Here is a 15,100-nt window from a genome sequence, read left to right as displayed (position 1 = left end):
TTTTCTCTGTCCTAACTATTCCCTTTTGTCACATGCAAATTTCAAGACAGCCTTAAGTTAACTCAAAATATATACTTAAATAAACATAAATTTATATAAAAAATTATATAAAAGCATACAAACTATCTTCCCACCAAACTAAAAAAATTTACATAAAGGACGTTCAAACTAAAAATACGGTTAGATGCTCTTATTAAGAAAGTAGATAGTGGTAATTAGCAAACCTACCTTCAAAGGCAGTATACCTTGAGTCAAACTCAATGATTCCTTCAGCATTATCATTTCTCATTATGATGATTCGGACAGTGGAGATATTTCCTATTTCAGGAGGTTGATCCACTTGAAGTCCATTTTCTCGAATCATAAAATCATACCCACTTGAAAAGTCATGAAAAAGAAAAGAAAAGAAGTCTATAATTGCTTAGACTGAATTGAAGAGTACTCTTGGCTCGATTAAGTATTACAATCTTTTTAAATTTCCCCAATGCAAGAATACCTACTTTCCCCCCTGAAATGATGCTTGAGGTAGATTTTGATGATGTTCCCAATTATTACTGTCTGCATAAAACCAAAATAATACAAAATTGTTAGACTTGGGCAACGGAAAGATAATAAAATTGTTAGAAAAGTGGGGAAGTGATGTAAAATGCATCTTGGGAACTAGGAACACTGATGAACACACTTAATAGTAATGGACCAACAAAAGGAATGTAGTGCACTCAAAATTAGGGTGCCTGCTGTGCCTGAGACCGTGCTGAAAGGATGCTTTAAAGCAATAATAAGGCTCATTCCACTAAAGAAGCTTCAGGCTAAATCATCAGGATTCCAGAAAATACCATAGTTTCTGTGAACACCAATCATTAGAAGTGGCTCCATTCTTTGTCTGATGACATTTTTCTGCTAAGAAAGCTTCTATTTTTTGTTGGATTGATACATGCTTATCAAAGAAAACTCTTGAGTTCCAGGCTTCTTTAATTTTTGAAACAAAAAAGTTGAGAGTAAAAGACATTTTAGTCCTTCCTTCCACTTCCAAATTCTATTTACCTTTGTATTTTTAGCCTATCTGGTTTTGAAAGATGAAATGTTGGAAGAGACAAGAATCTTCATAAGTAATTTGAGATGAATTGCAGACTGGCTAATTAAAATAGCTGAATAGCAAAGCAGTAGTTTTTACAGCAACAAGGCAACAATGGCTGCAAACAACTTCCTTTCTTCTGTTCAATGTCTAAAAATTCATTTGAAGGAAAATATTTGTTTCCCCAGAATTAATCTTAAGAGAAATTCCTTTTAAAGAGAGAGGACCAAATGCCCAAACTCCAGCAAGTAAACAACACAGATTAGTCGCATCATTAGTGATCTACTTTTACCAAATTTCACTTATTTAAAGGAATTAGTTATCAGGCAAAATTTTAGCTCCTTTAAGGTAAGTACTAAGTTTTCCCACCACCAGGTCCAGAATCAAATCTGGAAAATTTAAGATTTGAAGGAACTTAAAATCTTAGTGTTGGTTTTTTTGTTTTTTGCAGGGAGAATAATATATACACTCTACCCAAGTTACTTGGTGAAATACTGATCTAAAAAACCGTTTTGAAATAAGTCAGAAAGAAAATACAGAAGCTGGATGGTTTCACTCATATCTTAAAGATGAGAGAGAGAGAGAGAGAGAGAGTGAGGGAGGATATAGGCAAAACAAACCCCACATAAATCTCAACAGAGCAGAAGCTAGTGGACAGGAAGAACAGTGGGAGCAAAGGCTGAAGGAAGCCTGCGATAGGAAAGGGTTTGGTACTTTGCTGGTAGGTATGGTATGGTGACAGAAATCTGAAGAGGTGCAAATTGGATGCTAACATATGCAGTGTAGTAAACCAAGGCTATGTCAATCAAAATCATTTTTAAAGGCGTTTAAAGCATGTCGATAATGTAACATGCAAAAAAGTAGCAAGTAGCTACAAAGGCATATAAATGCTAACATGATCACAGCTGAAAACTTTGTACAGCCATCTGGGCAGAGGTGCTCCCAGGGCTGGTAAGCCTGTGATAATACAAGCGTGCTAAGGCATTTTTCACCTTTGTTACTCAGGTCAGGTCCATTCTTACAGCAGAAAATGAGCGTACATCGACATGGTGTATTCTGGATCTTCCCTGAGAACATGAAATGCATCTAACAAGATTTGACTCAATTTTCTTATCCACTTCTTTTTTTTTTTTTTTTTTTTTTGCTTTTTGGGTCACACCCGGCGATGCACAGGGGTTACTCCTGGCTCTACACTGAGGAATTATCCCTGGCAGTGCTCAGGGGACCATATGGGATGCTGGGAATCGAACCCGGGTCAGCCTCGTGCAAGGCAAACGCCCTACCCGCTGTGCTATCGCTCCAGCCCCTCTTATCCACTTCTAAACTACAACCAGGAAAAGTTTCTTACCCATTCCCTCTGAAAAACAATATGGAGATACCAAGGAAAGAAATCTCTAGCCAGCATTTTCCAAGGGAATAGAGATAGGGAGAATTCAGCCATAACTACTAAACCTCTGAACTAGAGGGATAGTAGCTTTATTTCCTCACCAAATTATAAACCCACATCATGTTCAATTCTTTGGCTGCTCAGAGTGCCACATAACAAAAACACACATTTTCAACTTTCAAGGAAAATTTTAGCTTTTAGAATATTGTGTGTTATAGACACTGTGCCATAATATTATCTCCCATGTCCTATTCTAATGTCCTACAAATCGGAGAAGGGAAAGCAAGTTTGATGACACAATATTGAGCCTTACATAATGTAGCCTATACTCTACTTCACTTTCTGAGTTATTTTTATTCCTAATTACCTTCCTTTATTTTTAACCTTACCTTCCCAGGAGTTTCACCTTTGTTATCACCAGATAAAAATCCTCCGGGCCTTCAGGAAGGTCATCATCAAGTAGTTCAACAAGAAAGTTTTTCACAATCTCCTTCTCTTCAAAGACAAGCTCTCCCAGCCCAGGGACAAAATCCAACCCAGCCTCTGCTGTTTCACTCAGAGTGTCATACCAGAGTCTCACTCGGCCAAAAGATCCACCAGACCGAAGGACTGTGATGTTAGCCTAGGAAGAGTAGTATTTTACTGGAATTCAATGTCCCACTAGTGGACTATACTTAATTTTCACTATCTCTGTAACTAAAAGATTCCGTTTAAATCTTTAACGTGTTAACTGTGTTAAATTTATCTATACATGTTTATAAGAATATAAGGTAGATTTAAAATAATGTAACATTAGGAGAGAGTGAGTAACTTAAAACTGGAACATAAACAAGATTGTAAGATCACTCTCTGCATAGAAAATAAAAATTTCATGTAGGATTTGAAAAATTTTACTTTACCCTTCGAGCCTCTTCTGATACTTGGAGTTGCTCATGTGAAAAAGCAAACTGACCATAAGGAAAGTCACTGGCCACCACTGTGATATTAGCAGTGCTGCTGGATTCACTCAGTACTGCCCCCTCGCTGATTCCAGTCAGCTGAAACTCATAGAACTGCTTTTCCTCAGGAATGTCATCATCCAAAGCCTAGAGAAGGACAATGCGAATTAACTGCAAAATCATCAATACCGTAAGCAACAACAAACTGCGGGATATTAACCACCTCCCATCATCCTCTCTCTTCAACCAAAACAAAGAGCAGAATAGAAACCAGTGAGCCTCTACCTGGATGATCACAACGGCTGCAGACTGTCCATCTCGCATACTCAGTTTCCCTGATGTTTCAGCAAATTGTCCCACAGAAGAAGGGAATATTCGCCAGAACACTGTAACCTCTCCCGAAATACTTGGGCCACGAACAAGGCTATAACAACATACAAATGCATGTGAAATTCATTTTCATGGAGAAACATTTTAAAAATATTTATATCATTCAAAATTAAATTTAAAAAATTTATTTCCTGTGTGTTTAAAATAACCTGATCTACAATCCACAACCAAATGAAAGTCTTAACTTTCAAAAATAACAAAAATCAGTATACTGAGTTCACATAAATTTGCTTGACAAGAATACTAGTGAAACTGTTCACAACAGCCAGACTCTGGAAACAACTCGAGTGCCTGAGAACAAATGACTGCTTAAGGAAACTATGGTACATCTACACAATGGACTATAGAGCTGTTAGAAAAAAATAAAGTCATAAAATTCACTTATAAATGGATGGCCATAGAGAGTATTATGCAGAGTGAAATGAGTCAGAAGAAGAGGGACAGACTAAGAATGACTGCATTCATCTGTGGGATATTAACAAGGGCCAGGAAGACTGGCCCAAGGTTGGAAACACGCCTCAGATGCTGGAGACAGAGCAGCTGGAATAAAGAAGGAACCGCTATGATGGTGACTGGAAGGGACTGCTCTGGATGGAACATGCGTTCTCAAGTAGATAAGGACCAAACATGAGGGCCTCTCAGTATTTGTATTGTAAACGATAATGCCCAAAAGGGGAGAGACAGACAGACAGCAGACAGACAGAGAGAGCAAGAGAGAGAGTGTGTGTGTGAGAAAAGAAAAGTGACTGATATAAAGGCAGGTGGGGAGGGAATGGAATGGGACACTGTTGGTGAATATACACTGGTGGAGGGATGGTTGTTGGAACATTGCTTTGTAACTGTGGAGCTCATGGTGATACAACTATTTAAATCTTTTAAATTAAAAATGTAGGAAAAAATTCAATTTTTAAAAAAACTTTAAAATAAAAAATAAATAGCACTGTAGCACTGTCGTCCCACTGTTCATCAATTTGCTCAAGCGGGCACCAGTAATGTCTCCATTGTGAGCCTTGTTGTTACTGTTTTTGGCATATCGAATATACCACAATTAGCTTGCCAAGCTCTGCCGTGCAGGCGGGATACTCTCGGTAGCTTGCCGGGCTCTCCGAGAGGGACAAAGGAATCGAACCCAGATCGGCCACATGCAAGGCAAATGCCCTACCTGCTGTGCTATAGCTCCATTTCTTTTTATTTTAATCTAAAAAATAATAAAATTAAAAATACTACTGAAAGATAGACACCAATAGTGAGAGACACAGAGAAATAAAAATGTACTCATAGACATTTTATTTAGTAAAATAGTATAAATATGTACATGAATAATCTAACAATGGTCTCAACGTATAGCATTTCACTCATTCAATACTAATGAAGAAACTACTAAAAAGATTAAATATTAAGTCAAATTCAGCTATTTCATTAACAATTGTCCCATTCCTGAGAAATTTTGTGACAAACTAACTTGCCTGATCACACTAATTTAGTGATAAAACAGATCCAGAACAAGAGCCAGGAGAACTGGCCCATGGTTGGATGCTTGCACAAGTGCTGGTGGGGGAAGGCATTTGGGATAGAGAAGGAACCACCATGACAAAGATGGAAATAATCACTAGAAATGATCACTCTCGATAAGGACTGCATGCTGAAAATAGGGAAAGGAACAAACATGATAACCTCTCAGTACCTGCACTGCAAACCATAATGCCCAAAAAGAGGGCAGGGGAGAGGTGGGACAGAGACAGAGAGACAGAGACAGAGACAGAGAAGAGAAGTGCCTGCCATAGAGACAGGCTGGGTGGGTGGTGGCAGGAGGGAAACTGGGGACAGTAGTGGTGGGAAATGTTCACTGGTGAGGAGAAGGGTGTTAGAACGTTGCATGACTGAAACCCAAGCATGATCAGCTCTGCAACTATGTGTCTCATGGTGATTCAATTAAAAAAAACACACACAATCATGAACTGTGTACTTAATGATTTTCTAACTTATGATATTGTAGCTGAAAGACACATTTATCCAAATGAAATAACTCCACAATGATTAATTACAGAATGAAGTTCATCACATGAATCTCTTGAAGTCAATTCAGTACCTTCCTTGATATGAATTATACATACTTAAATATACCTATGTATCCTTTTAATCTGATTTCAAGATAGTGCAGATGTCTTCAACTTCTAACAGCATTTTCTCAATAAAATGTTGCAAATTTATGAAGTAATGCTTGAAAATTGAGTACAATGTATAGAAGGCAGAGATCCCTAGACTTATTTAGCCTATTTCCCCCTTATCTGAAGAAAACAATCACTCAGTTTCTCCCTTGTAATCCATCTTCTTTAAAAGAACAATCAGAAAGCACCAGAAACTACCTCCACCTCCACCACCCTTTGTAGTTGCCCCCCTGGAGCTGTATTAGTCACTTTGTGAAATGTCAATCTAAAGCATAAAACGTGACATTTTTAAGATAAAACTTCAAAACCCAAACCTATGTAACGATCAATTACCTGATGATAGCAGTACCATTGTATTGTGCTGAGGGTTCCCCGATGAGGATGTGCCTAGAGGTGGGAGCTATCCCAACTTCCCCTGAAGCTCCCTTATCGCCCCTGATGACAATTGAGGCACTACCTAAAGAGAAGATATTTAGCATGTAAGTAGCAAATATATGTTTATACTCCCAGTGTGAGTATGGCAATGTTCAAGCACTCTAAATATACTAATCGACTCAATCAACCCCTAAGACACTCATATGAGATGCTTAGATCATCCTCATTATTATTAAAGACATTATAACATAATATTGAAGACAATAAGCATTGAAAACACTTAGCAAATAGCTTGTTAATGAGCAAGCCAAAATAAAGTGAGCAAAAATTCTACTATACCTCCCATGATAAACAAGTACTTTTTTACCATCTGTATAAATTCACCTCTATTATCATAAATATTTTGTAACTCACTGCAGTTGCATACTATATTACTATATAAGTTAACTACATAACAAAAGGAAGAATCCTTTGAGTAAAACTACAAATGTTCACAATGCTGCAACCATGTCACCTAAACAATAACATTTAATTAAAGAATCAAAAAAATCAAGAATTTTGGAAGCATTTTATTTTTATTATCATTTGTAAAAATGTGTTAAACATTTATATCCCAGTGGAAATATAGGGGGATAGTATGATAGCTACCAAGCTTGTTTTTGGAGAACTGGTACCTCACACAGTCCTCCAAGGCTTGCCAGGAGTGACTTTTTTGCACAGAGTCAGGAGCAAATCCTCAGCACTGCTGGGTGTGTCACCATTACCCCACCCCCCAAAAAATTATAAAGCACACTCAGTCATTTGAATATTCATATAAAAGTTAGCAGCAATATGCAGAATATTGTTTCCAAAGACCTCATGCTAGAGTTTCATGACACCAAATTGAGTTGGTATACTTTCACTTTCTTTGACAATGGACAGATGGAATAAAGAGTAATTTGTCAGGTGAAAATGTCACAATTAGAAATACATTATACATTCATTACTATTGATAAACTCTTTGCCTTAATCAGTCGATATCTCTTTTTCTCCTGGGTCTCCGGAGAATCCTTAAAGACCCAGGAGGCCCTCCTGGTGGTTTCTGGCCAGCCTTGATGGCAGCTCCAAGCAAGGGACCAAGGATGTGGTGCTGCCCCAGCCCTGCAGTGCAGGGGAGAAGCCAGGTTATGGTGAAAGTGTTTGAGGGAACTTGTAGGGCCACATACCGAAGTGTTCAGAGGCCTCCAGGGCTGCACCCAGCAATGTTTCTACAGCCATGTGGTAACAGGGATCAAACCAGGGTCAGCCACAGGCAAGGCATGAGCCTTCACTCCTGTACCTTTCCAGCCCCTGCCATATTATCTTTGTGTATGACATCAACCACGACACTGAATGTGATATTGGCAACTGAGCTAACACGAAGCTTATGAAAGAATATCACTGCATCATAGACTTGTTGGAAAGTAACCTAGATAAATATGCAGAGAGGAGGGGCCAGAGAGATATATGGGGAAGATGCTGGTTGGTACACAGATGGCCAGGTCAATCCCTGGCCTCACAGATGATCCCCGGGGCCCCTAGGAGTGATCCCTGAGCACAGAGCCAGAAGTAAGCCCTGAGAACTAGTTGTGCTCCCAAAACAATTGACAAAAAATATGCCAAATAAAAGACCCTAAACATTCTCTTAATTTCCTTAACCACAAGATTCTACTTTCTTGGGCAAAAACTCATGCAGAAGATAGAATTCTTAACTTCAGAGAGGGTATAGGAAACATCAAAGGAAATCACTTTTATATTAAAGTTTGAGTCAATTTTAATAATAATTATTGTTGGTAACACATAAAAGCATTTAAAAACATTAATTCTTTCTTTTCACATCTAAGAAATTTTCACATGGATTTTAGACAAATTAAAATAATTTTTATATCTGTTTCTGAAATGTTAAAATTAAAATACCAAAGCAGTCATATCTGATGAAAATTAATATAGATAGGTTGAAATACCAGATATAAAGATGTATCATTCACTAGAAAGTAATATATAGACATTGAATAACCGATAGTAAAACACAGGTAATAGGAAACATTAAAATTTCCAGTGAATAACTTCAAATCCACTTAGAATATACATGTGACAGAACTTGTTGCAGTCCGCTACCCTTTTGAATAGTTTCCTAGTATTCTGCCAAAAGCATAAAAACTTGTATATTTTTATAAATGTTGCTGCAACAAATATATTTGTATCTTAAGAAACAATGCAAATAAAGTAGTATGACATCTTAATGTATGATTTTATCAATATTATGCATTATAATTTTAACCTTTAAATAACCTTTAACTATAATATAGGTGGGAAATGACAGCTTTAAATCTTAGTAAGTATGTTAGGAATTATTTTTATTTTTTTTTTTTTTTGCTTTTTGGGTCACACCCAGAGATGCTCAGGGGTTACTCCTGGCTTTGCACTCAGGAATTACTCCTGGCAGTTCTTGGGGGACCATATGGGATGCCGGAGATCGAACCTGGGTCAGCCGCGTGCAAGGCAAACGCCCTACCCGCTGTGCTATCGCTCCGGCCCCATGTTAGGAATTATTTAGCCTAACTACCCATCTTTGTAATAACTGACTATTATGTTATATTTTTCTGAGGACTTACTTTTTAATGTCCAAAAATGTGAACTTTTCTTACCTTTTACTGGTGATATTTCTACCTCATCGACGGACATCAGGTGAATGGTGAAATTTCTATCTTTCTCCAAAACAGTGTCTTGAAGTGTATGCAATACAATAGTCTTCCGGGACTCAGTCTAAGTCACAATGTGGAACAATGAGTTTTTAAGAAAGACCCAAATCAAATTTTACATATTCCCATTATACTGATAATGTTTATATACTAATAAACTTTTAACTATATCCCATTCTGTCGAGAGTTATGGGCTTTTCTAAAGAAAATTAATACTAAAAAATTTGCTCTGTCTGTAAATCTCATTTATGCTCTTAGTAAGAAAGTTTTGGTTAAATTTTAGGAAGAAATAAGAAAAAGAGCAATTGTGGGGTCAGAGTGGTAGGGCAGTGGAGAGGGTGCTTTCCTTAAATGTAGCTGACCCAGGCTTAATCCCTGGCATCACATCCTGAGCCCACCCAAAGCAATCCTTGAGCAGAGCCAAAAATAAGAAGTCTTGAACACATCTAAATGTGGCTCAAAAACAAAAACAAAAGAATTGAAAGTACAACCTCTACTTTTTATTTCCACCCAGCGTCAGTCCAGGCTGATTCCTTGCTTTGAGCTCAGGGATCACTCCTGGCGGTGCTCAGAGAACCCAAGTAAGCACTGAATGTTAGGGGAAGAGGAAATGAACAGTGAAGGAGGGAAACAGGAGATACCAAATTGCAGCAAAAAGTAAAAGCAGCAATAGGGCCACACTTCATCCTGTAATTCTTCTTTCAGCTCTCTCAGGATGAGAGGCTAAGTGGAATTCTGAAGAAACTGATACCCAGGCATGTATGGAGAACACACAGGAGCATGTCAACTGGCAGCAGAATAGTGAAAGCGTACCACTCCAGAAGGCTCTGAACCAGGCTGCTAGAGTTAAAACACCTCTCACCCTCTAAGAAATTTGTCAACCATCCAAACTATCCTTAACCTTAAAAAGATTAAGTTGGAGTTTCAAGGAGAGAATTTGAAACTGCTTAATATCAGAAGAGAAAGCTTCGGAGATGAGGTGAGATGACTGATTGGATGAGGAAACAGCAGCAGGGCAGCCAAGAATCATGAAACCACATAGACTATTCTGGAGCTTAGAGACAGACTGTTACTGAAACAAAGAGGACAATAATTGAGCATAAAGGAAAGACAAGGTGGAAGGTACAGCCAGGGTTTCCCTGTGAAACACTTTGGTAGTGTTTCCAAAGGCTGCCCTTGGCCTTCTATAGATAAGAAGCCTTAGAGCAGAAGGCTGAATAATATGATAACCTTAACAATGAATGGGCAACTACAGAAAAGAGAGAAATACTTGAAATGAAAATCAAAGTGAAAAGACACTACACAGAAAAGATTAAAAGGACATGGATTTTTACTCAGAGTAGAGAAGTAATAGTAAGAAATGCCACTAATGGGCAAATTTGACCAGATTTGGTGATCAAATTAAACAATGATAACTGATGTCTGGATTTGTCAACTTTTTTTGACTTCAATCAGGAGAAAAATGTCAAGAGAAGTATATGTGTGTGTGTGTGTGTGCGCACGCATGCACTAGAACATGCATTGTGTGTATGTGCGTGTGTTTGTTGTGTTTACATATGTGCACTTTGCACACACAAGGAATGTGTGGAGGAGAAAGATTTCTTTCTTTGTGGGGGAAAGATTTCTCTCCCCCACAGTACAGCTTATTTTTTAAAAATAAGCCAGTGATCCCTTCTCTGTAGTTAAAAATGATCACTCTGAACAAAAACTGAGTGCTGAAAATAGGTAAATGGGTATACATGATAACCTTTCAGTATCTGTATTGCTAACCATAATGTCCAAGATGTGTGTGTGAGAGGGAGAGGGAGAGAGAGAGAGCAAGAAGTTCCTGCCATAGAGGTAGGCAGAGGTGGGGGGGTGCAGAAACTGGGCACATTGGTGGTGGGAAATGTACACTGGTGAAGGGATGGGTGTTGGAACATTATATGACTGAAACCTAATCATAAACAAATTTGTAACTCTGTATCTCACTGTTTCACCAAAAAAAAAATTTTTAAAAGACAGAAAACACAATTGCATCAGTTATTAAGTAATAATTTGGAAAAGAAAATTAAAAAATTAGAACACACTGACAGGAATCCTGATGCAACTATACCTCGTCAAAATGAAGCGTCCCATTCAATGGCCTGAGATTGTCTTTAGCCCTCTTGTCTACTGCCCAGTGAAGGCGGACGGCTCCCTTTCCTCCTGGGGACCGGACAACTGTCAGAGTCACATATGAATCAGGGTCATCAGAAAAAAGGGATTCATCAATTGTTACCTGAAAGAGAGAAAATCACATAGAATGAGAAAAATGAGGAATGAAAAACAGAATGTGATTTTTATTTACAATGATTATAAATATATATTTTATTTAGAATGTTATTCATGGCATGTTACAGTCATGTGACAGAAAAATAACTGGACCACAAAACCCCATTTCCTTTTTATCCAGAGCATGCAGTTACTTGTCATTTCTTTGCCTCTCTTGCAAATAGGTAGAACAAGTGACTGAGTTCTGTTTAATAAAAAGAGAAAATGAAGATATAGAGAATATGAGCATGGGTGACTATGTACTGTTTTGTACAATGAAAGTCAATAAAGAGTATCAGAGTGGTAAAAATATAAATCCCTTTCTAGTAAAACCCATTCTGGGGTATAAAATCCATATCCATATCGATAACCCAATTTTCCCTTATGACAAGGATGGTGGTCTAAAAACAATTACAGAGAAAGCAATGTATGGGAAAAAAAGGTTTACCTAATTTATGCATTATAAAAAATAAGTTAAAACCTCTTCCCCTTGTAACTGGCTGAGGTAAGAGATTTCACTATTTTTAAATTATGACAATTGTGAAGGACTGGCTCCTAATTCAATACTCAACTAAAAAACCCTGGAGAATCAAATGTGAAGGGCATAAAGAGTTTAGAAAGAAAGGTACCTTCCTGCTCTAAAGTCTAAGAATAATTAATGTAGGGGAAAGTCACTCCACTGTGTTTTTGACTTACAGTCTTTTCTTCAAATCCAAATATGCCAAATGGAGAATCATTTTGAGGAATAACAACAGTTAATACAACATCGTCACCAAGTTGGCCACCTCCAGTCACCCCAACTAAGGAAATATTGAATGTCTCCATGAGTTCAAATTTAGCATCATCAATTATGGTAATTTCTATCACTGCAATATCCTAATGAAAGAAGGAAAAGCAGATACAGAATAGTGAATCAGCAATTTTTGACCACATACATTTTAATTATTCAATTAAAATTTAGAAAAGGTAGAAAAGAGTACTTTCTTCCTATATGTACATAGAATTACTTTAAAATCATACATATTTATGATATTTCAAGTCAAATTTAGAGTCTATTATTTTTAAGATAAATTATATATAAAAACAAATGTTATTAAATGGAAAAAAAATGAAATATTTTTTGTTCTAAGCCACACCCAATCGTGCTCAGGGTTTACTTTGGGCTCTGTGCTCAGGAATCACTCCTGGAAGGCTCAGAGGACCACATGTGTACCTAGGACAGAAGCATGGTCAGTTGCATGAAAGGAAAGCTCCTTATCCTCTGTCTTATCTTTCCTGCCTCTGAAATTTAATTCTAGAAAAGAAATATTTAACATGTCTTGGGGGCACTAATAACCATTGCAGAAGATAAATCTTACTATACTTAGCATTGGGCTGGAGCGATAGCACAGCGGTTGGGCGTTCGCCTTTCACGAGGCCGACCCGTGTTCGATACCTCCACCCCTCTCGTAGAGCACGGTAAGCTACTGAGAGTATAGAGCCTGCGAGGCAGAGCCTGGCAAGCTACCCGTGCGTACTGGATATGCCAAGAAAAGTAACAATAAGTCTCTCAATGAGAGATGTTACTGGTGCCCACTCGAACAAATCGATGAGCAACGGGATGACAGTGACAGTGATACTTAGCATTAGTTTGTTTTTATTTGAGGGTCCTACATAGTTGTTCTCAAGCTTTACTCCTGGCTCTGTGCTCAAGGATCACTCCTGGGTTGCTCAGGAGACCGTATGTGTTGCTGGGGATCAGATCTGGATCAACTGCATACAAGGCAAGAGCCTTATCTTCTGTACTAACACTCCATCCTGACTTAGTACTAATATCACATGATCTGAAATGATATTATAAAAATTCAAATTATCCTTGATAATGAGAATAAATCTTTGGTTTCAAGTACTCTTCTTTTAATGCAGCCAAAGAGAGTAATAAATCCAAATTTGCTATTTTTAGTTGTTTGTCATCAAGATCTTATTTACTGGGGTCTAAATAATTTTAATGTAGGAATTTCACTACTGATCATGAAAGTATACCAGAAATATCTCCATGTTAAAATGTTTTCTTTATCTTAGGATTCCAGTAATTAGACAATGATATTTACCAGAAAATGAAGTTTCTGTAACTTAACCCCAACTGATATCTTTAATAACTGAGAAAAGTGAGAAATCTGGAAGTCACACCATAGAGGTAGGACCCCTCAAAAAATCATATGCTAAGATGAAAGCTTATTAAACTGCACTTACAATCATATGGTAAGATTCAGAATAATTTTGCTACAAAATGTTACTTTTAAAAATAATGATGCCTTTAAAGACATTGCTAAATTATGGTATTTAACTCACAAGCACATAATCAAGAATGAAGGAAGGAATGGGGTACTGGGAAGAGAGACAGGAAAATGCTGAGAATACAGTAAAAGTTGGAAGGCTACATTAATGAAAAATCTGCTCTTGCTTTTAATGTGAAAGTCTATATTACCCTCCATATAATAATAATAACAAGGTTCAATAGAGAAGTTCTAAATGTTTAAATGTCTTCATTTCAAGTACTAACAATAGTCTTCTATTCATTATACTTATTGTCTCCTAAGAATAGCTACTAAGTGATAAAATCCATTCAAACTTATCAATGAAAAATCAAACTTTTTATAGCTAGTACTGATATTTAAAATTACTACTTTTTAATTGAAGCAACATTGCATTATAGCACAACCTTCAGGAATGCTACATTAAAAAAGCAACACTGTACGCACTACATTAAGTTTCTGACATTTTCATGGTTGTTCACACTCTTTGTTCTGTTGATTAAAATCTGAGGTGAATATCTAATTATCTAGTGCAAAATTCTCAGTCTGCAATACTTACAACTCTTGAGAACATTCTATAATTTTCCATATTGATAGACCCAAATCTTAGTAGTTTCTCCATTTTTCCAATTTATACTATTTTATTCCTTTTCTGTCATTTTAGTGTTGAATTATAAATTGTAGACATTAAATAATAAATGTGAACACTTTTGCTTAAATTAAAATTTATGTATTTAGAAGAATAAAAAATAGAAAAAAGGAACTAAAATTCATAGGAACTGTCTAGTAAATTTAGCATTTTTCCACAATATTAGACACATCCAACCCAATTATTATTGTATTCAATAACTACTGTTTTTCATTTATTTGGCAGGGTTGGGCGCTATACTAAGCTGTACTTAGGCCTTCCCCTGGCTCTCTGCTCAAAGATCATTCCTGGTGGAGTTGGGGGCTGTGGGGTACTAAGGATAGAACCTAATTCAGCCATGTACAAGGCAGGCAACTTACCCAACGTACTACAGTTCTGGCCCTGACAATTCCTATTTGAAACAAAATCATGTGAAGATCAGAAAAAAAGAGTGATATTCTTGCCTCGTTCTCTTCATATGTACATTAGTAAACTGTAACATTAACAGTATTTGGCTTCATAAAGGGGCATTGAGAGCATTATAATATGCATGGTTATGTTTTATAAAATTTGGCAGATGCTTCCAGAATGTTTAAAGTAGAACCAGAAAAATACTGAAATGTTAATAACTAGCATACTTGTCCTTCTGCAAACCCAAGAATCCCATGAGACGGCTTAAAGTCTTCCAGGTCAGCACTGTCAGCTGCTGCTCTCCAGGAGACATTTACTGTCCCAAAGTTCCCAGCCAGGCGGACAACAGAAATTTGAAGAAGATTCAGAGGTGGAGGCAACTCATAGGCAGTAATAACTCCATCAACATCCTTTAAGTAAAA

At 37.2% G+C, this 15,100-nt stretch overlaps 1 protein-coding gene across 1 annotated transcript in view; it reads right to left on the bottom strand.

Annotated features, from left to right (window-relative positions):
- ADGRV1 (adhesion G protein-coupled receptor V1) overlaps positions 1-15,100 on the bottom strand; it is a 534,581-nt gene that overhangs the window by 357,337 nt on the left and 162,144 nt on the right. Inside the window, exons 57-65 of the mRNA XM_055138625.1 lie at positions 14,906-15,088; positions 12,042-12,221; positions 11,149-11,313; positions 9,000-9,117; positions 6,292-6,415; positions 3,686-3,824; positions 3,362-3,547; positions 2,852-3,084; positions 229-377 (exon numbers count right to left, since the gene is read on the bottom strand). Coding sequence (XP_054994600.1) covers positions 229-377; positions 2,852-3,084; positions 3,362-3,547; positions 3,686-3,824; positions 6,292-6,415; positions 9,000-9,117; positions 11,149-11,313; positions 12,042-12,221; positions 14,906-15,088 — 1,477 coding nt within the window. The remainder of the gene's footprint in view (positions 1-228; positions 378-2,851; positions 3,085-3,361; positions 3,548-3,685; positions 3,825-6,291; positions 6,416-8,999; positions 9,118-11,148; positions 11,314-12,041; positions 12,222-14,905; positions 15,089-15,100) is intronic.

Source organism: Sorex araneus, chromosome 1, assembly GCF_027595985.1.
Source record: "Sorex araneus isolate mSorAra2 chromosome 1, mSorAra2.pri, whole genome shotgun sequence".
Classification (NCBI taxonomy): Eukaryota; Metazoa; Chordata; class Mammalia; order Eulipotyphla; family Soricidae; genus Sorex; species Sorex araneus.
This window is presented reverse-complemented; position numbering and strand designations above follow the sequence as displayed.